General features: G+C 39.5%; 1 protein-coding gene across 5 annotated transcripts in view; it reads right to left on the bottom strand.

Moving 5' to 3' along the window:
* The window catches only part of UGGT2 (UDP-glucose glycoprotein glucosyltransferase 2), a 249,271-nt gene that overhangs the window by 208,599 nt on the left and 18,495 nt on the right, over window positions 1–22,177 (bottom strand). For all 5 annotated transcript variants that reach the window (XM_070048689.1, XM_070048688.1, XM_008260110.4 and 2 more), the window contains 2 exons: window positions 15,239–15,369; window positions 14,674–14,786 (listed from right to left, as the gene is read on the bottom strand). In XM_070048689.1, the coding sequence (XP_069904790.1) occupies window positions 14,674–14,786; window positions 15,239–15,369 (244 nt within the window). The remainder of the gene's footprint in view (window positions 1–14,673; window positions 14,787–15,238; window positions 15,370–22,177) is intronic.

Genomic DNA, 22,177 nt, shown 5'->3' with positions numbered 1-22,177 from the left:
AATATTACCTATTTGATCTAAAAAATATTAATACAAATTTTTGGTGATAACCACTGCATGCCAAATTACACAGAAACATTTCAATATCCATGAAAAACTCAGAGACATAAACTACAGTAATTAAGGTAATTATTTAGTTTTCTGATATGACTGGAAATTTTTACATGTGCAGATTATATGTTCCAAAACAGAAATTTGAGGAGCCAGTGTTGTGGCACAGCAGATAAAGCCACTGCCTGTGACACCATCATCCCCTATGAGCACCAATTCATGTCCCTGTTGCTCCACTTCTGATCCAGTTCCCTGTTAATGACCTGGGTAAAGCAGCAGAAGATGGCCCGTGTGTGAGCCCCTGCCACCCACCTGGGGGACCTAGATGAAGCTCCTGGTTCCTGGCTTTGGCCTGGCCCAGTGCTGGCTGTTGCAGTCATTTGTGGAGTAAACAAGCAGATGGAAGATCTCTGCCTCTCCATTCTCTGTAACTCTGTGTTTAACTTTCAGGTTAAAGGATGGCAAAATTAATATCAGTACTGATTACTTCCTTAACTTACTTTAAATCAAAACATTTAATTGCAAGTTAAGTTGCCGCCTGCAGTGCCTGCATTCCAAATGGGCACCATTTGAAGATCCAGCTGCTCCACTTCAGATCCAGTTCCCTGCTAATGGGCTGGGAAAATAGCAGAGAACAGCCTAAGGATTTGGGTCCTTGTGCCCACATGGAAGACCCAGAAGAAGCTCCTGGATTTGGCCAGGTCCAGCCCTAGCCATTGTGGCCATTAGTGAATTTGTAGAGTGAGCCAGTGGATGAAGATCTCTCCCTCTCTGGAACTGTTTCACATTGATTTTTTTTTTTGACAGGCAGAGTGGACAGTGAGAGAGAGAGAGAGACAGAAAGGTCTTCCTTTTCCGTTGGTTTACCCTCCAAGGGCCGCCGCGGCCAGCGCGCTGCGGCCAGCGCACCACGCTGATCCAATGGCAGGAGCCAGGTGCTTCTCCTGTTCTCCCATGGGGTGCAGGGCCCAAGCACTTGGGCCTTCCTCCACTGCACTCCCTGGCCACAGCAGAGAGCTGGCCTGGAAGAGGGGAAACCGGGACAGAATCCGGAGCCCCGACTGGGACTAGAACCTGGTGTGCCGGCGCTGCAAGGTGGAGGATTAGCCTAGTGACCCGTGGCGCGGCCTCACGTTGATTTTTTTAAAAAGGTGGGGCAGGCATGAGGATAGCATAGCAGTAAAGCTTCGGCCTGATATGTTGGCATCCAATATGTGTACCAATTTGTGTCCCAGCTGCTCTACTTCTAATCCAGCTCCCTCCCAAAGGCCTGGGAAAATCAGCAGAAAACAGCCCAAGTATTTCTGCCCTGTCAACCATGCAGAAGACCTTGAAGAAGCTCCTGGCTCTGGACTGGCCCACCTCTGACCACTGCAACCATCTCTCTCTCTCTCTTCTCTCTTTTCTCTCCCTCCCTCCCTCTTCCTCTCCCTAGCTCATTCAAATAAACAAATCTTAAAAAAGATAAAAAAGCTGGCCGGCGCCGTGGCTCAATAGGCTAATCCTCCACCTTGCGGCGCCGGCACACCGGGTTCTAGACCCGGTCGGGGCGCCGGATTCTGTCCCGGTTGCCCTCTTCCAGGCCAGCTCTCTGCTATGGCCAGGGAGTGCAGTGGAGGATGGCCCAGGTGCTTGGGCCCTGCACCCCATGGGAGACCAGGAAAAGCACCTGGATCCTGGCTCCTGCCATCGGATCAGCGCGGTGCGCCGGCTGCAGCGGCGGCCATTGGAGGGTGAACCAACGGCAAAGGAAGACCTTTCTCTCTGTCTCTCTCTCACTGTCCACTCTGCCTGTCAAAAAAAAAAAAAAAAAAAAAAAAAAAAAAAAAAAGATAAAAAAGCTTTAATATTCACCCACTTCTATCTGACTTAAGTATTGATATTAAACACAAATGTGATATTTAAAATATCATTGTCAATATTTGGATATTTGAAGCATGGAATAAATAGAATTTTTACAGTCCCCAAGTAGGATTTCATTTCACTCTTTATTTGCTGAGTTATTTATTTAGTACAGTCAGTAAGCCTTCTACTATAATAATATACATCTGAAAAGGTATCTCAAAGAATATTAAAACTTACAAAGATCAAATGTACCCCCTCCACCTTAGCCTATGTGGGCCACTAAAGGAAGACTTGGTAAGCAGCTGACTCAATCAAGGGGCTATCTTCATGATCCAGGACAATTTTCCTTCCAACAAAACAACGTGGTGGAGTGACTCAAAGTTAAAGTTTGAATTCCTCGAGCCTCTTTCTGGCTGATTAGCACTTAAGGGCTATACCAACATATTAATCAGGCTGATAGGGGGATGCTTCTAGACAAAGAAAAAATGCATAATGCCAAGCAATGTTCAGGGTGGAATCCTGCATTTTCAAAATAAGTCAATATACCTCTGACCTCTTTTATATTGATAATTTCATAGGAGGTTGCTGAAATATGAAACTCTTCTGAGGACAGTCACATTCAGAGATCAAACTGCATTCTAAGGTATATGGACCAGGAGGAGGACCAGATGTAGTCGGTGAAAATGCAGCAAACCATCACAGATTGATCAAGTAGAAGATGACTGCCTTAAGTTCCAACCACTGTGGGGAGTGACCGTATCAACTTTTGGTTTACATAGCTTGTGCTTGGCTGAGCAGTAGAAGCAGCCTAAAGATACCACAGCTTTCAACTTAGCTCAATATATTAGTAATCTGGCCCAGGCAATTTAAGGAAACGGTATTAACTGGGGACTCACTGACCCACTGATTTTACTTCAGGTAGAATGGGGCATCTGCTTTGCTCCAAAGGAGTAGCTGTCACTTTTTTCATGTATACATGAAATCATGCAAGGGCCAGACAGTTGTGCTTTTAAATATACCATTTTCCTTTGATCAGAGATGCTTGTTGGGTCTCTTCTGACTTATAGTCACTGAATCCTGGTTGACCTATGCTAAAATGTAAAAGTCAGATGGTAGAGGCATAAGACCTTAATGAGTCAGACATTCAATTTCAGTAATAGTTTAGCATCAGCTTACAAGCTGCTTTTTAAAAATTTCAATTAATTAATTAGAAAGGCAGTAAGGCAAAATTATAGAGGACGAGCTCCCATCTGCTAGTTTACTTGCAAGTTCCTGCAGTCTGGATCGAAGCTGAAAACTCAATGCCACAATTGGTGGCAGGAACCAATTAGTAGAGCCATTGCCACTGTCTCCAACAGTCTGCATTAGCCAGAATCAAATCCAGGTAGTCTCATACTGGACAAAGGCTTCTTAACTAGCATCTTACTCTTTAAGTTAACTGCCTGTCCCTGCTCTTTTTAAAACGGGGTGTACTGGATGTCTGAGTGAGGCAGGTGGTGCTGTTGTGCTCTGATACAGCTTCTCTAGGTTTTCCAGCAGCAATTAAATCTACAACTGAATTTTGGATTGTCCTTTTTCTTCTCAAAGATTTTGTCGTTTCTCTTAGACTACCTGGGAGTGGAAAGTCCAGGTGGTAATCCCTGAAGGACGCTATCTCCCTCTGGCCTTCATGACTCATAGTATTCACAGTGTAAATCATGTAAAATCTCAATACTATTTATATAGATATAGATATTAGATATATAGATATACATGTGGGAGCCAAGAAAACAGTACACTATAACAACCCAGTGAAGATAGAGTCCCTTTTCCTGTGATTACATGGATCAAGAAGTAAGGATCAGGGGCTCTAACATAGTTATCAGAATACTGCTAACACCCAAAAAGAACACACAGGAGGGAAGACAGGCAACAAGGACGAAATTTTAGTGTTGTCCTCTGTCCTTCCTCTTGTGCAAGGTCATGCCTGTCAACCTCACACTCTCATCTCCAAAACTGTCAAGGACTCTTATGTCTAAGGTTTGGCTTATAAACTAATAAGCTAGCTTTCTATTGTTTCATGGAACTCATGGAACTCTTCACCTTTCTGCTCATGACAAAATAAGCATCATAACATTATGTTTGCTCCAAGTGACAAAATAAGGGCCTTCCAGCTAAAGACAATGGGAAGCAAGCAGTAAACAACCCTGCTTTCTCCCCCATCGTTTCCAAAGGGATATTACCTCACTTCTCGAGGTTGCTCCTAGAGAACAGAACTCTGAGAAATGGCCCAGGTGAAGAGTGGTCAGACCTTGCATTTTTGCTGGTCAGGCCAATAATGAAAATATTACTAAGAAGACAGAAATCATTAAAAATGGAATAGAAATTTTGGAGACAAAATTGCCAATCAGTGAAATAACTATGACTGAGAGCTTTAATAGCAGAATAAACCAAATAAATGAAAGAATTTCTGACGTTCCAGGACAAGACTTGTGAAATAACCCAATCAGACCAAAACAAAGAGAATATAATTAAAAAGAATGAAGAAAGTCTATATGAAATCTGGGATACCATCAAATATCCAATTATTTGTGGCATAGGTATTCCTGAAGAGATGGAAAAGGGCATTGAGAACCTGCTACACTAGTTGAAAAGTTTCCAGGTCTTGAAAGAGACATGGACACCTAGATACAGGGAGTTCACAGGATCCCATGCAGATTCAACAAAAAAAGGTCTTCTCCAAAGCATAATGTAGCCAACCTGTCAAAAGTTAAGGACAAGGAGAGAAAAGCATCAAATTACATATAAAGGAAGACCAATAGAGTAACAGCACATTCCTCAGCAGAAACCCTACAGTCCAGAAAAAGTGTGTGATGATATATTCAAGATCATTAGTGAAAAAAATTTTATCCAGGAATGTTATATCCAGCAAAGCCATCATTTAGAAGTGAAGGAGAAAGAAGGTATTTTCCAGATAAACAAAAATTAAGAGAATTCACCACCACCAGAACAGACATACAAGAAATTCTGAAAGGAGTCCTGCATTGGAAGTAAACGCTGGGGCCGGCACTTCAGTGCATAGGTAAACTGCCACCTGCAGCACTGGCATCCCATATGGGCACTGGTTCAAGGCCCCACTGCTCTACTTCCAACCCAGATTCCTGCTAATGTGCCTAGGAAAACAGCAGATAATGGCACAAGTGCTTGAGCCTCAGAACCCACAAGGGGGACCCAGATGGAGTTCCAGGCTCCTGGCTTCAGCCTGGCCTTTGCAGTCATTAGGGGAATGAACCAAAGGATAGAAGATCTCTCTCGCTCTCGCTCTCAGTCTCGCTCTCGCTCTGGCTCTCTGGCTCTCCTTCTCTCTTTCTAACTCTGACTTTCAAATAAGCAAAATCCAGTCATTTGTAACAAAATGGAGGAATCTGTAAAACATCATACTGCGGGAAATAAGTCAGTCCCAAAGGTACAAATATTATATGTTCTCCCTGATCTGTGACAACTAACTAAGCACCTAAAAGGAAACCCGTAGAAGTAAAACAGACATTATCAGAAGCAATGACGTGATGAGCCCTTGTACTGACTGCAGAGGAACAGTTTAATATTTTATTCTTTTTACTATTTTCTTTTTCTACTTAATACTTCACACAGAATTATTCTTAGCTGTATAAATCCAATTGAAAATCAATACCTGCTAAAAAATAAGAAAAGGAAAAAGAGAGGGAGGAGATACACAGTTCAGCACACGTTCCCACGGACTTACCCCTAAGAGTGAAGCTAAAAATTTGCCAAGGGATCACATAAATAAGACAAAGTGAGAAATTAAGATAAGAGCAGAAATAAATGAAATTGAAACTAAAAAAAATAACAAAAGATCAACAAAACACAGGGCAATGTGGAGGAACAGGTAAAGCTGCAGCAATGTGGAAGAGCAGTTAAAGCTGCTGCCTGCGACACTGGCATCCCATATGGACACAGGTTAGTATTCCAGCTGCTCCACTTCCAATACAGTTCCCTGCTACTGGCCTATGGGAGACCCCAGCGAAGCTCCTGGCTTTGGCCTAACTCATTCCTGGCTGTTACAGTCATCTGGGGAATGAATCAGCTGTTGGAAGATCTTTCTGTCTCTCCCTGCCTCTGTGCAACAATAAATAAATCTTTTAAAAAAATCAACAAAGAGATTCTAAGATGGCTGAATAGGGAAAAGACATGCTGATACTGAACAGGGGAAGATAGCAGGAACAAAAGCAGATGAAGTGTATGCACAGGGGAGACTGGAGAGAAATTTGCAGTGGAAATTTACAGAAAGAAGAAGATTGCCATGAAGCAGCATGGAAAGTGTGGATGCAAAGCAGTGAGCTGGACACACCAAACAAATCCCAAAGCCAGGGGCTGAATGAGATGAGGGCAGAATTCAGGAGTCTGTGCTTCTGATAATGCAAGAGGGAGGACCTTGTGGACCACAATGACTTTGGCCTGCAGCCCTAGTGGGAGACAGGGGACTCATTTAATCCAGTGAAGGAAAAGCGCATTTGTTCCCCATCTTCCCACAAAGTCACCAAGCAACCTGTGGGGAGAAGGTGTCATCTTGACACCAGGAGGAAAAGTGTAGATTTTCCACTGACTTTGATTCTGGCTGGGAGGACTGAGAGGGGCCTGGGCACGCACTTAGGAATGTGAGGTGCCCCCCATCCTCTCAACAAATCACAGGATCCAGGGTTCAAACTGCAAAGGTGGAGTACCCACAGGCAGCTGGCTCTGGAAACGACTCTATTCTTCCCATGGACAGGGCAGGCTTGTGGGGTGGGGTATTCTGCACCCCATGACTGTGGAGCCTTGTGTGCTGTGACTGTGAGAATCCTGTGACTGTATAACATGGTGTTGGGTGTAGCTGTGTCCATGGGCAATCACTGTTTCTGGTATAAGAGGCTCACAGCAACCTGACTGCCTGGGGCGGGTCACTGCAGAGGGTTCCATGCTCACACAAAGGACTACACAGATCCTTTGTGTGGTTTAGGTGCCAGTGTGGGTGAAGGTTGTACCCACTGTGGGATAACCCTGGGCACTGATCCCCTTGGAAGAGAGGAGCTGAAATAATACCATCCCCCAACAATAAAGGAGCTCTACCATGCCCAACCTGGGTGTCACCATGGATACTTGCACCACTTGAAGCACTGATAAGAGCTCCCTTGCTCCATCCAGCACATGCCTTTGAGTATTCACAAAGAATCAGAAACTCCACTAAGCTACAGAGGCATAGTTCAAAGATAAAACCTATCAATGGAGAAAATCAACAAGTGTTTCCACAATAGCCTAAAAATAAATGCAGAAAGTGAAGAAAAAGAATAAGAAAGATATCATGACCACCCCAAAGCTACACAAGAACACTTCAATATTAGAATGTGAAGATGAAGAGATTGATAAAATGCTGAAAAAAGGAGTTCAAAACATTAATCATAGGATTACACAGAAGCAATGAGAAGCAAATTCAACTTTTAAAAAAAATCCATACATGATATGGATGAAAAATTTTCCCATGAGATAGAGATTTTACAGAGAAATCAAACTAGAGTACTAAAAATGAAGAATGTAGTATGTCGAATAAAAGAAACAGTGGGAAGCCTTAACAACAGACTTGATAGGCAGAAAAAAAGAGTATCTGAGCTAGAAGACAAATCACTGGAAATATCTTAGACCAAATAAAGAAATCAGAAAAACGAAAAACTGCTTTCAAGATTTATGGGACACAATCAAACAACCCAGCAGTTCCTGGTCTTAGCAGTTCCTGGAGGTATATAGAGAAAGAATAGGTTAGAAGACCTGTTTAGTGAAACACTTACAAAAAACTTCCCCTAATTTGGAAAAAGGGAAGTCCAAATACATGAGGCACATATAACTCCTAATACACATGGCCAGAAAAGATCTTCACCACGACACAATGTAGTTGGACTCTCAACAGTAAAGCATAAAGAAAAGATTATAAAATGTGAATGAGAGAAATGCCAGATTACCTTCAGAGTACCTCCAATTAGACTCAGAGCTGAATTATCATCAGAGACTCCACAGGCTAGGAGAGAATGGACATAGTCCAAGTTTTAATGAAAAAAAAAAAAACAGAATACTTCTCTGCAAAGCTCTCATTTATGAATGAAAGTGAAATAAAGACCTTACATAACAAAAAGTGAAGAATTTGTCACCACTTGTCTAGCCTTACAAATGATGCTTAAGCATGTGCTCTATACAGAAACAAAGACTCATCACATTGAAAGGATGTGAAAACAGAAAATCTAGAAAAGGAAATCCAAAAAAAAAAAAAACAATAGGAATATTCACTGAAAAATGGCAGGGCCATGTCATTAATTATCGATAGTAAGCCTGAATATAAATGACCTAAATTTTCCAATTAAAATTTAATAACTGGCTGAATGGATTAAAAAATAAGACACACCTATTTGCTGCATACAAGAAACACACCTCCACAACAAAGATACACACTGACTGAAAGTAAAAGGATTGAAACATATTACACTTTAACAGAAAGCAAAAACAAGTAAGAATAGCCATCCTAGTATCAGACAAAACAGACTTTAACAGAAAAATTATTAAAAGGGGCAAAGAAGGACATTATGTAATCCTTAAGGGATCAATTTTGCAAGAATGTGACTATAAAAATGTGTATGCACACAATTCCAGAGCATTTGGATATTTAAAATAAATGTTAATGGATCAAAATGGAGACATAGACTTCAATTCAATAGTAATGGGGGACTTCATTTTATTTTTTTTTAACTTTTATTTAATGAATATAGATTTCCAAAGTACAGCTTATGGACTAGATTGGCTTACCCCCAACCCCCGATGACTTCCCTCCCACCCACAACCCTCCCCTTTCCCGCTCTCTCTCCCCTTCCATTCACATCAAGATTCATTTTCATTTCTCTTTATATACAGAAGATCAGTTTAGCATACATTAAGTAAAGATTTCAACAGTTTGCACCCACATAGAAACACAAAGTGAAAAACACTGTTTGAGTACTCATTATAGCATTAAATCTCAATGCACAGCACATTAAGGACAGAGATCCTACATGAGGAGTAAGTGCACAGTGACTCCTGTTGTTGACTTAACAAATTGACACTCTTGTTTATGGCATCAGTAATCTCCCTATGCACCAGTCATGAGTTTCCAAGGCTATGGAAGCCTTTTGAGTTCTCCGACTCTTATCTTATTTAGAAAAGGTCATAGTCAAAGTGGAGGTTCTCTCCTCCCTTCAGAGAAAGGTACCTCCTTCTTTGAAGACCTGTTCTTTCCACTGGGATCTCACTCATACAGATCTTTCATTTAGTTTTTTTTTTTTTTTTTTCCAGAGTATCTTGGCTTTCCATGCCTGAATTACTCTCATGGGCTTTTCAGCCGAATCTGAATGCCTTTAGGGCTGATTCTGAGGCCAGAGTGCTGTTAGGACATCTGCCATTCTATGAGTCTGTTGTGTATCTCGCTTCCCATGTTGGATCGCTCTCCCCTTTATTTAATCTATTGGTTAGTATTAGCAGGCACTAGACTTGTTTATGTGCTCCCTTTGACTCTTAGTCCTTTCATTATGATCAATTGTGAACTGAAATTGTTCACTTGGACTAGTGACATGGCATTGGTACATGCCACCTTGATGGGATTGAATTTGAATCCCCTGGTATGTTTCTAAATCTACCATTTGAGGCAAGTCAGCTTGAGCATGTCCCGAATTGCACATCTCTTCCCTCTCTTATTCCCACTCTTATGTTTAACAGGGATCAATTTTCAGTTTAATTTTAACACTTAAGAATAACTGTGTATTAATTACAGAATTAAACCAGTAGTATTAAGTAGAACAGACAAAAAAAATATTAAGAGGGATAATGTATTAAGTTGTTCATTAACAGTCAGGGCTATGCTGATCAAGTCACCGTTTCTCATAGTGTCCATTCCACTTCAACAGGTTTCCTTTTTGGTGTTCAGTCAGTTGTCACCGATCAGGGAGAACATATGGTATTTGTCCCTTTGGGACTGGCTTATTTCACTCAGCATGATGTGTTCCAGATTCCTCCATGTTGTTGCAAATGACTGGATTTCATTGTTTTTTACTGCGGTATAATATTCTAAAGAGTACATATCCCATAATTTCTTTATCCAGTCTACCGTTGATGGGCATTTAGGTCGGTTCCAGGTCTTGGCTATTGTGAATTGTGCTGCAATAAACATTAGGGTACAGACCACTTTTTTGTTTGCCAATTTAAATTCCTTTGGGTAAATTCCAAGGAGTGGGATGGCTGGGTCGAACGGTAGGGTTTATCTTCAGGTTTCTGAGGAATCTCCAGACTGACTTCTATAGTGGCTTGACCAGTTTGCATTCCCACCAACAATGGGTTAGTGTCCCTTTTTCAATGGGGGACTTTAACACCACACATTCATCAATGGACAAATCAACTAGACAGAAAATCAACATAGAAACAATAGCTAATCTGGACTATGAACCAAATGGAACAGATAGCTACAGAACTTTTTTTCCCTCAAGTTGCAGAATACACATTCTTCTCATCAGTGCATGGAACTTTCTCTCTAGTATAGTCTATAGGCTAGGCCATAAAACAAGTCTCAGCAAATTTAGAAAAATCTAAATCATACCATGCATCTTCCTGGACCACAATGGAATGAAGCTGGAAATCAACAACTCAAGAATCTCTAGAACATATGCAAAAACATGCAGACTGAAAAACTTGCTGCTGAATAAACAGTGAGTCATAGAATAAATCAAAAGGGAAATAAAAAATTTCTGTAAATGAATAAAGATAACAATATAGCATATCTAAACTCATAGCATGCAGAAAAAGCAGTGTTAAGAGGGAAGTTTATAGTAATTGCTGCCTATGTCAAGAAATTGTTAAGACAGCAAATAAATGATCAATGTATCTCTATGATCAAGAAAACACCAGGCCGGCACCATGGCTGACTTGGCTAATCCTCCACCTGTGACACCAGCACCCCAGGTTCCAGTCCCAGTTGGGGTGCTGGGTACTACTCCCAGTTGCTCCTCTTCCAGTCCAGCTCTCTGCTGTGGCCTGAGAGGGCAGCGGAGGATGGCCCAAGTGCTTGGGTCCCTGCACCCGCATGGGAGACCGGGAGGAAGTACCCAGCTTCTGGCTTCAGTTCGGCGCAGTACACTGGCCATAGTAGCCATTAGGGGAGTGAACCAATGGAAGGACAACCTTTCTGTCTCTCTCTCACTGTCTATAACTCTCTCTCTCTCTCTGTCTGTCACTGTCCAACTCTGCCTGGCAAAAATTTTAAAAAAATTTTTTTTAAAAAGAAAAAAAAAAACACCACCACATGAAACCCAAAATTAGTAGGGAAGGAAAGGAATAACTAAAATTAGAGATGAAATAAACAAAATTGAAACAAAAAATACAAAAGGTCAGTGCCTTGAAGAGCTGGTTTTTTGATCAACAAAATTGATAAAACATTGGCCCAACTAACCAAAAAAGAGGGAAATAACCCAAATTAATCAAATCCGAGATGAAAAAGGAGATATAAGATAGGATCCACAGAAATAAAAATAATTCAAGAATTACTACAAATAGCTATATGACAAAAAAATTGGAAAAACTTGAAGATACTGGTAGATTCTTGGACACAAGATACCAAAACTGAGGCACAAAAACATTGATAATCTAAAGATGTCAATAAACAAGATGGAAATTTCAACAGTAATAAAGATTCTTCCAATAAATTAAAGTGCAGGAAAAGATGTTCTCACTGCTGATTCTACTAGACTTTTTTTTTTTTTTTTTTTTTTGACAGGCAGAGTGGACAGTGAGAAAGAGAGACAGAGAGAAAGTCTTCTTTTGCCGTTGGTTCACCCTCCAATGGCCACCACGGCCAGCGCACCATGCTGATCCAATGGCAGGAGCCAGGTACTTATCCTGGTCTCCCATGGGGTGCAGGGCCCAAGCACTTGGGCCTTCCTCCACTAGACTACTAGAACCCGGTGTGCTGGCGCCGCAAGGCGGAGGATTAGCCTAGTGAGCCATGGTGCCGGCCTCTACTAGACTTTTAAAGAACTAATTGCAATTCTTCACAAGCTTTTCAAAACAACTGAAAGAGAATAAATCCTCCCAAACTCCTACTATGAGGTCAGCATCACCTTAATTCCAAAACCCGAAAAAGACACAAAGAAAGAGAACTACAGACCCAATATCACTGATTAACATGGATTCAAAATCCTTAACAAAATACTAGCTAATCAAATCCAACAATACATCAGAGAGACCATTCACCTGGACCTAGTAGAAGTTCCCCTGGTATGCAGGGATGGCACAACATACTAAAGTCAGTAACTGTGAGACATAACACTAAGAAATTGAAGATGTCAAGACATATTACAGGGCAGTAACAATCAAAACAGCCTGGTAATGACAGAAAAACAGACATGTATACCAATGGAACAGGATAAAATCCCAAAAATCACTTCATACATTGACAATGAAATAATCTTTGACAGGCAGCTAAAATCAATTCCCAGATAAAGGACAGTCTCTTCAACAAATGGTGGTGGGAAAATTGGATCTCCGCATGTAGTAGTTATGAAACAAGACCCCTACCTTTCACTTTATACAAAAATCAAATCAAAATGGACCATGGAACCAAATCTACAACTGGGTACCATCAAGTAACTAGAGAAGAACTTTGAGGAAACTATGCAAGACATAGAAAACACTTCTTGGACATGACTTCAGAACCACAGGCATTCAAAGCCAAAATTGACATATGGATTACATCAAACTGACAAGCTTCTGCACTGCAAAGGAAACATGCAGCAATGTGAAGAAACAGCAAACAAAATGGGAGAAAATATTTGCATACTATGCAACTGATAAAGGGCTAATATCCAGAATATATAAAGAGCTCAAGAAAATCAACAACAAAACAATCCAATTAAGAAATAGGCAAAGGAAATCATATGGCTAACAGAAACATGAAAAACATGATCAGGATCACAGCCATCAGGGAAATGCAAATCAAAACTATGAGTTTCACTTCACCCCAGTTAAAATGGCTTTTATACAGAACTCAAAAATCAATAAATGCTGGTGAGCATATAGGTAAAAAGGTACCCTAATCCACTATTGGTAGGAGTGTAACTGATGCAGCCATTGTGGAAGACAGAATGGAGATATCTCAGAAAGCTTAAAATAGATCTACCACATGACCCAACAATCTCACTCCTGGGAATTTACCCAAACAAAATGAAGTCACCCTATGAAAGAATTATTTGTACCCCCATGTTTTTTGCAGCTCAATACACAATAGCAAAGATATGAAATCAAGCTTGATGTCCATCAACTGATGACTAAAGAAATTATGACTTCTATATATCTTACATATTATACATTATATATTTATATATATATATAAAAGTACTACTCAGCCACACAAAAAAATGAAATTCTGTCTTTCACAACAAAATGGATACAACTAGAAATCATTATATTTAGTGCAATAAGCCAATCCCCAAAAGACAAATACTATGTTTTCCTTGATCTGTAGTAACTAATTGAGTATGAAAAATGTAATGTATAGGATTGCAATGGGCATTTTGAGATTTGATATTGTTTATAGCCTTTGTCTTAACTGTTGAGAACAGTGCTTTTTTCTTCTATTTGTTTAACTCTTTACTTACTGTAGAGTTAACCCTATGAGTATATAGTAAACAATAGATCATTGTATAAATTAAGAGAGGGAATGAGAGAGGAAGAAGGAGGAAGGGTGTAGTATGGGGAAGGTGATAGTAGGGGTAGAGTGAGAAACATCACTATGTTCCCAAATCTGTATATATGAAATGCATTAAATCTGTTTACCTTAAATTAAAAATTTAAATAATTTTATACCATTATAGTTCTAATGAGCTACGATTACTTTAATTTACTTTATATGGGTGAAATGCTCATCTTTCCATTTGATTATTGCTTATAGCACTTGCCTTTATTACCACTGAACTAGAGTCTTGTTGCTTGTTGCTTTCTTTATTTTGTGAACCATTATGTCCTGGAATATAATTGTAATTTAAAATGTTTTAACTCAAAAATTAAATTAGAAAGGAGGAGCAATGAAGGAAGGAAGGAGAAATAGAGAGGGAGAGAGGGAGGGAAGAAGGTAATTTATATTCTTAGAATTTTATCTATGAACTACATTAAATCTGTTCTCTTTTTATTAACATAAAAAAATAAAGCATCAGGAAAACACCATGGGCCAGGCAGATGTAGGGATCAGAGAACAGGAATGGAAGGGATCCAAGTATCTGAACCATCACCTGCTGCCTCCCAGGGTGCAAACTGGCAGGAAGCCAGAACTGGGAGTGGAATTGGGTCTCAAATCCAAGCATTCCTATATGAGACATGGGCAACCCAAGTGGTGTCTTAACTGCTAGGCTAAGCACATGCCCTTAATTTTTACTATTACTTTTATTATTCTCCAGATAATCAGTTTATATTTAAAGAGATATGGTCCAAATTTAAAGTTTTGCATCTTTCAAAAACAATTTGTGTTTATATAAAAAAATTAACATTTTTGGTATTTAGTATAATTTATTTTCTAAAATAAAAAGCAAATTTTACAAATTTTCTTATATATCAAGTTTTTCAATACATATCACATGCATGGATATATGTCTTAGAATATTAACAATTTTAATTGTAAGAAATTTCTGCTATTTCATGTCTTCTCTCTTTAGAAACCACTCTCACTATAGGTCAATGTTCATTTACCTTGAAGTAGCCTTCTTCAGCAGCTTTTTAATCTCATTTATTTTACAGGTGTGCTTCTGATGGATAACCACAAATGCATTACAACCATCTGGTGGTGGTTCCTCAGCTGCAATCTAAGATTTTCACAAGATTCTATTTAGCTACAGTAGTTGATATTCGCAATATTATTTTAAAAATTCAGATTACTTTCATTAAAATATCTCATTAGTTACTATTAAGTTGTCAGCCTAATTAATGTAAAAGGCATCTCTAATAGAAAGAATCCAAGAAAAATTTGAACAAAATCAACTTCATCCCAGGAAATGAATAAAGTTACTGAAAAAAAAAACTATTAAACTTTACATTATATTTCAATGGTTAACTTCATAATTTCCTTATCTCAAGTAACTACAAAATTACTTAAATAGTCAATGACATTATATTCAATTATCACCAGTGATAGACTATGGAACCACATATAGGTTTGTAGGTCATTATTTTAAACCAAATATGTTCACATTAAATAGCTCTGTGTACATAGGTACCATACTTCTTTGTCAAATGCAGGTTGGGTATTTTTACGTACCTGTTGAAACATCTGAATAGTCGGAGAGTATGCCCTTATAGATAAAGCAAACTTTAATAGATTGATGTGTAAATTGTCTAAAAACTGTCCCGCTTTCTTCAAGATTAAGTTGTAGTAAGAATAATCTGATTCTATGAAAAGAAATTTTTAAAAAGATGTTAGTATTTTAAATCCAACACATGGACAAACCCTCACTGTAAAGCTAACTTAATCACTGTCATAATCAATCACAACTCAACTTTGGTTATAGATGCTGTTAGAAACAAATGGAAAAAAAAGTCAAGATCTCTGTTCTATTAGTAACTTTATTTTGGGTCTTCCAGCGATGTCCACATAATCAACATAAGACTAGGTGAAAACAATCTTAATATTAAAAAGTCTATTAAGAAGATATCAACAACTAAGATCAATCCACTCCAAGGTCATCAAGTTGTAATACAAGAATAAATTATAGGTCCTACCTAAAATCTAAGAGATTTAGAATAGCAAATTTTAAAAAACATGATTGCTAATGAATTTTAAGTTTTTTTTTTTTTTTTTTTTTTTTTTTTTGACAGGCAGAGTGGACAGTGAGACAGAGAGACAGAGAGAAAGGTCTTCCTTTGCCGTTAGCTCACCCTCCAATGGCCGCCGCAGCTGGCGCACTGCGGCCGGTGCACTGCGCTGATCCAATGGCAGGAGCCAGGTGCTTCTCCTGGTCTCCTATGGGGTGCAGGGCCCAAGCACTTGGGCCACCCTCTACTGCACTCCCTGGCCACAGCAGAGAGCTGGCCTGGAAGAGGGGCAACCGGGACACAATCCGACGCCCTGACTGGGACTAGATCCCGGTGTGCCGGCGCCGCAAGGCGGAGGATTAGCCTAGTGAACCGTGGTGCCGGCCATGAATTTTAAAGTATGTATCTCAATAAATTCTACTTAGAGTCAGTCAGTGTAGGCAACCAAGTGTAATCGGTGTATCCAAAATATTTCAGGAGACAGAATTTGAAACAGACCTTCAAGAGTATCACCTTGTCTGAAGCTGTAACTAATTTGAGCTGCTTGGTCTATCACTGGAATCCATCTTCAAAGATCCCAGACACCAAAGTGAATGATGGTTCGTAGAATTCAATTTTAAAACTTTGTACCACCCCTGGGGACACAGAGATCATTTGAATGGGAGAGGGCAGAAAAGAAAGGCAGCCAATAGCTGATAAGGTCCCAGGGGCTTTACTGTGGATAAGCAAGGAGACAACTTTCTCTCTTGCCCTGTTATTTCCCTACACTGACCTGGGTGTAATCATTATCTGCATTGTTTCCACTGTGCAGGGCCAACTCCAGGATGGTGTAGTTACCACCTGACAGCTCTGGAATCCATTCAGTACAAGTATACATAGGATGGCTTCAATATTCTCTAGTAATTTCTTCACTCCCCTTTTTTTGGTACTGGGTTACCAACTGAAAGAAATTTCTAATCGAAGAGCAGAGTTGGTGTAAATACATAGTTCCCTATGGATCAGAGCTCCCTGATGTGAAAAGGGATGTTAAAAGGGTGTGGTTGAAACCAGGTTTTAATAACAGATACTCCTTATGAAAGGGTGAAAAGGGGATTCTTTGAGTTAGAGGATACACTCAAGGGATGGTGTGGGAGACTGGATTATTTGCTGTGATAACGTTATATTATTTGTTCCAAAAATGTTGACTCTAGACCTTCATTCAATCTCCAACCCTTCCGAGTTCTTGACAAAAATCTTAGTAATGGATGACAAAAAACCCACAAAAGAATGTAAAAAAAAATAAAAGTTCTAATCCCCCTACACAAAAGAACTAGAAAGAAAAATACTAGAAAACGTAGACTAAATTAGATGTGACAAGAGATTTAAAAAGACACCTAAACAGAATAAGAGAAATAAGGACTACACGGGAGGAAAGTGAGAAAAAAGGAAAAAAGGGGGTGGAGACATTTGAGAGTCAATGAGAAAATTCAGGCAAAGGAGATATACAATAACATACTTTAAGACCCATAAGCAGAAATTCAAAAGAACAAAGTGAGTAAAGGAAATGATAATAAAATTTTTACTTCTAGAACTAAAAGTAACAAATCCATACATCTAACAAAAAGACACAATGGTTGGCACTATAACATTATCTAGTCAAACTATGGGTCTTTAAAGTTAAATTGGAAGTATAAACTTCACAAATAAATAGCTGGAATATGAAGGCCTCAAGAGCCATCATTCCAAGAGGTATTCATGTGGCATCAACCAGGGAGCAAACTTTACATAACCAAGAAGTAACAGGAGAAACTCCATTATAAGTCTGATAGTGAGATCTAAATATATTTAACGGTAGAAATAAGACTAACTTAAGGGATTAAGAATGACAGAAGACTATGTAAATGTTGTATGCTCTGAGAATTCAGAAAAAATATACCACTAACAAAAATGCAACCAAGAGGAAAGTAAGAGGAAATAAAACAAGCTCAGTTATTCCTCAACAAATATTGGCCAAGTGTAAAAGGTTATCATTGAATACAACAAAGCAAGTAGTAGAAACTTGTCTAAGAATAACAAAGATAAAGAATAGTTATAAACAAAAATCAAGAGCCATTCCATTAATACCTACAGTAGGGTATCAAAACACAGTATCTAAACAAAGAAATCAAGGACTCAGGGCCTTCACCTATGTTATTCCTTTGGTCTAAAATTCAGGAGAATAGGAGAGATGCAGCATGTTTAGCCAAGTCCTCATTCATGAAATCTCTGCTTAAATGTCATTTGTTTTAGAATGATTTTTTTTTCCTGATATCACAAGCTTAGCTCCTATTATACACTCTGAAAGGGCTCTCTATGCTGTCTCCAGAACAATTCTAAAACTATAATTAAAAATTATTTGTATAATTCTTTCATTCCATCCTTCCCATCAGTCTATAAGCTGTGAAGGCATGGATCCTTTCTAGTCTTTCAAATGAACATTTCCACTTCTAGCACACAAAACAGTCATTCAACAAATTTGTAAAATTAATGTTTAATAAATGATCAATTTATTCTAGACAATAAATTTTCCTAATCCAGTAACTTTATTTTAAAATTTTATCTCTTTATTGGAGAGAGGATGAGAAAGGAAAAAAGTATGTGAGTGCTCCCATCTGCTGCTTCAATCCACAACAGCCAGGGCTAGGTCAGGATTAAATATGGGAACTCAATACACATCCCACATAGATGGCAGAAACCCATTTACTTAAGCCATCACTGCCACCTCACACAGTCTACATTGGCAGGAAGCTGAAATCTGCAGCCAGATCCAGAAATCAAACCCAGGCACTCTGATGTGGTAATGCAGGAATCTTAACCAGTTTCTCAACCACTAGGCCAAATACCCACCCCCTAATTCATTAATTTTAAATTGCTGACTTATGAGAATGGGTAGAGTCTTTCTGTCCTACTTCTTTATTAAACTATAGGTGACTTTTCAGAATTTGGTTTTTTCCCAAGTATCAAAAAACAATACTAGTATGCCTCTGCAATCAAAGCAACACAAAACAGTTCAGAGATATCTTTAAAAATATATTTAAAAAACATAGTAGCCACAGGACAATAACTCCAATTAATGTAATAATAGAACTAAAATATGATTACATCAGCTAAAAGGGAATTGGTCACCTATGGAAACACAAATCAACAGAAATTAACATAAAGTAGTATCTGACAAGGTGTCCAATTTTGTCAAAGTCATTGTCAAACTTGTCCCTAATGCAGTAATGGACACAGAATTCAAAAATTTATAGAATAAGCTTCCGTAATTTAGGTGTAACTAGCAAGACCATCTCTATTGCAAAATGATGTGTTGGGCTATTTTAGCTGATGTTTTTAAATAACAAATACATGCTTACCAAATAATGGATAGTTATTTTGTCTTTTCAACATCTTATTCCTTTATCTTCAACCTAATGTTTTACTTTATTTTTGTTCACTGACACAACAATACAAAAGGGACAAATACCTTGTTCTCCCTGATAGGTGACAACTAAGTGAGCACCAAAAAGGAAACCTGTTAAAGTGAAATGAACACTAGGAGAAACGGTGACTTGATCAGCCCTCACCCTGACAGTTGATGAGCAACTTAATATGTTATCCCTCTTAGTATTTTTGTTTGTTTGTTCTACTTCATACTTTTGGTTGAATACTATAATCAATACACAATTATTCTTAAGTTCTGAAACTTAACTGAAAAGTGATCGCTGTTAAATATAAGAGTGGGAATAAGAGAGGGAAGAGATGTGCAATTCGGGACATGCTCAAGCTGACTTGCCTCAAATGGTAGATTTAGAAACATACCAGGGGATTCAAATTCAATCCCATCAAGGTGGCATGTACCAATGCCATGTCACTAGTCCAAGTGATCGATTTCTGTTCACAACTGATCATAATGATAGGACTAAGAACCAAAGGGATTACATAAACAAGAATAGTGTCTGCAAATACTAGCTGATAGAATAAAAAAGGGAGAGAATGATCCAACATGGGAAGTGAGATACACAGCAGACTCATAGAATGGCAGATGTCCTAAACAGCACTCTGGCCTCAGAATCAGCCCTAAAGGCATTCAGATTCGGCTGAAAAGCCCACGAGAGTATTTCAGGCATGGAAAGCCAAGACACTCTGGGGGAAAAAAAACAAAACCTAAATGAAAGATCTCCGCGAGTGAGATCCCAGTGGAAAGAATGGGTCATCAAAGAAGGAGGTACCTTTCTCTGAAGGGAGGAGAGAACTTCCACTTTGACCATGGCCTTGTCTAAATATGATCAGAGTCGGTGAACTCAGGGGCTTCCATAGCCTTGGCAGCTCATGACAAGAGCCTAGGGTGATTACTGATGCCATAAACAAGAGTGTCAATTTGTTAAGTCAACAACAGGAGTCACTGTGCACTTACTCCTCATGTAGGATCTCTGTCCTTAGTGTGCTGTACATTGAGATTTAATGCTATAACTAGTACTCAAAGAGTATTTTTCACTTTATGTTTCTGTGTGGGAGCAAACTGTTGAAATCTTTACTTAATGTATGCTAAACTGATCTTCTGTATATAACGAGAATCGAAAATGAATCATGATGTGAATGGAAGGGGAGAGGGAGTGGGAAAGGGGAGGGTTGCGGGTGGGAGGGATGTTATGGGGGGAAGCCATTGTAATCCATAAGCTGTACTTTGGAAATTTATATTCATTAAATAAAAGTTAAAAAAAAAAAAAGAACAAAAAGAAAAAAAAAGAAACAAAAAACAATCCCTTATCAAAGTGTCTGGGTTCAAGTTTTAGCTCCATTTCCAATTCCAAGTTCCTGCTAATGCACACTCTTGGAACCAGGTTAAATTGGTTGGGTCACTGGTACCCACATGGAAGACCTGGATTGATTTCCCCACTCCCTAGCTTCAGCCTAGATCAGCCAAGGCCTTTGCAGGCATCTGGTGGAGATATATCAGCAGATGGGGGTTCTCTAGCTCTCAAATTTTTAAAAATAGTTATAATAAAAGTTTATGTTATGTATATTTCTCAATTTATAAAACCAAAAAATCTCATTTACAGTCACACATCTTAAAAGATTTAATAATAGGCCAGCACCATGGCTCACTTGGTTAATCCTCTGCCTGCAGTGCCAACATTCCATATCGGTGCCGGGTTTTAGTCCCAGTGCTCCTCTTCCATTCCAGCTCTCTGCTGTGGCTCAAGAGGGCAGTGGAGGATGGCCCAAGTGTTTGGGCACCTGCACCCGCATGGGAGACCAGGAGGAGGTACCTGGCTCCTGGCTTCGGATCGGTGCAGCGCCGGCCGTGGCGGCCTTTTGGGGCATAAACCAATGGAAGGAAGACCTTTCTCTCTCTCTCTCTCTCTCTCTAACTCTGTCAAATAAAAAAAATTAATACTTATTTCAATTTCTCCTCTTACCTAAATCTACTGTAATCCTGATTAATATACCAGTAAAATGGCTCTCACCAAAATCACCAATAATTTTTTTTGTTTTTAAAAGTAGATTCTTGGCCGGCGCCATTGCTCAGTAGGATAATCCTCCAACTTGTGGCGCCGGCACACTGGGTTCTAGTCCCAGTTGCCCCTCTTCCAGGCCAGCTCTCTGCTATGGCCTGGGAGTGCAGTGGAGGATGGCCCAGGTACTTGGGCCCTGCACCCCATGGGAGACCAGGATAAGTACCTGGCTCCTGCCATCGGATCAGCGAGGTGCGCCGGCCGCCGCACACTGGCCGCGGCGGCCATTGGAGGGTGAACCAACGGCAAAGGAAGACCTTTCTCTCTGTCTCTTTCTCTCACTGTCCACTCTGCCTGTCAAAAAAAGAAAAAAAAAGTGGATTCTTTGGGGCCAGTAGCATGGCATAGTAGGCTAAGCCTCTGCCTGTGGCACTGACATCCCATATGGACGCTGGTTCATGTCTCAGTTGCTCCTCTTCCAATCCAGCCCATGCCCGGGAAAGCAGTGGAAGATGGTTCAAGTACTTGGGGCTCTGCACCCACATGGGAGACCCAGAGGAAGCTCCTGATCAGACTGGTACCGGCTATTTTGGCCATTTGGGGAGTGAATCAGAAGATGGAAGACCTTTATCTCTGTCTCTTCCTCTTGGTCCCTAGCTTTAACTCTCAAACTAAATTAATATCTGTCTTTTCCCTATAGTTTCAATTGCCTTCTTTATGTTGATAACCTCCAATTTCTAGCCTTTATCCCAGTTTCTATTTTTTATCTTAATCTGTCACTTATATCACTTTACTGGAGATTTCCATTTGGATATCTGACAACCACTTCAAAATGACACATCCAAAATGCAATCATCTTCCTATCTTAAACATGGTACTCAACTATAAGTAACTGAGTTATTAAGTCAAAACTTTTTCTGAACATATTTTTCCATTAAAATATACAAGCTTTACTTTCACAGAAACCATTAGTATCTTTAAGTATTTAG

The sequence above is a fragment of the Oryctolagus cuniculus genome, chromosome 9, assembly GCF_964237555.1.
Source record: "Oryctolagus cuniculus chromosome 9, mOryCun1.1, whole genome shotgun sequence".
NCBI classification, from domain to species: Eukaryota; Metazoa; Chordata; class Mammalia; order Lagomorpha; family Leporidae; genus Oryctolagus; species Oryctolagus cuniculus.
This window is presented reverse-complemented; position numbering and strand designations above follow the sequence as displayed.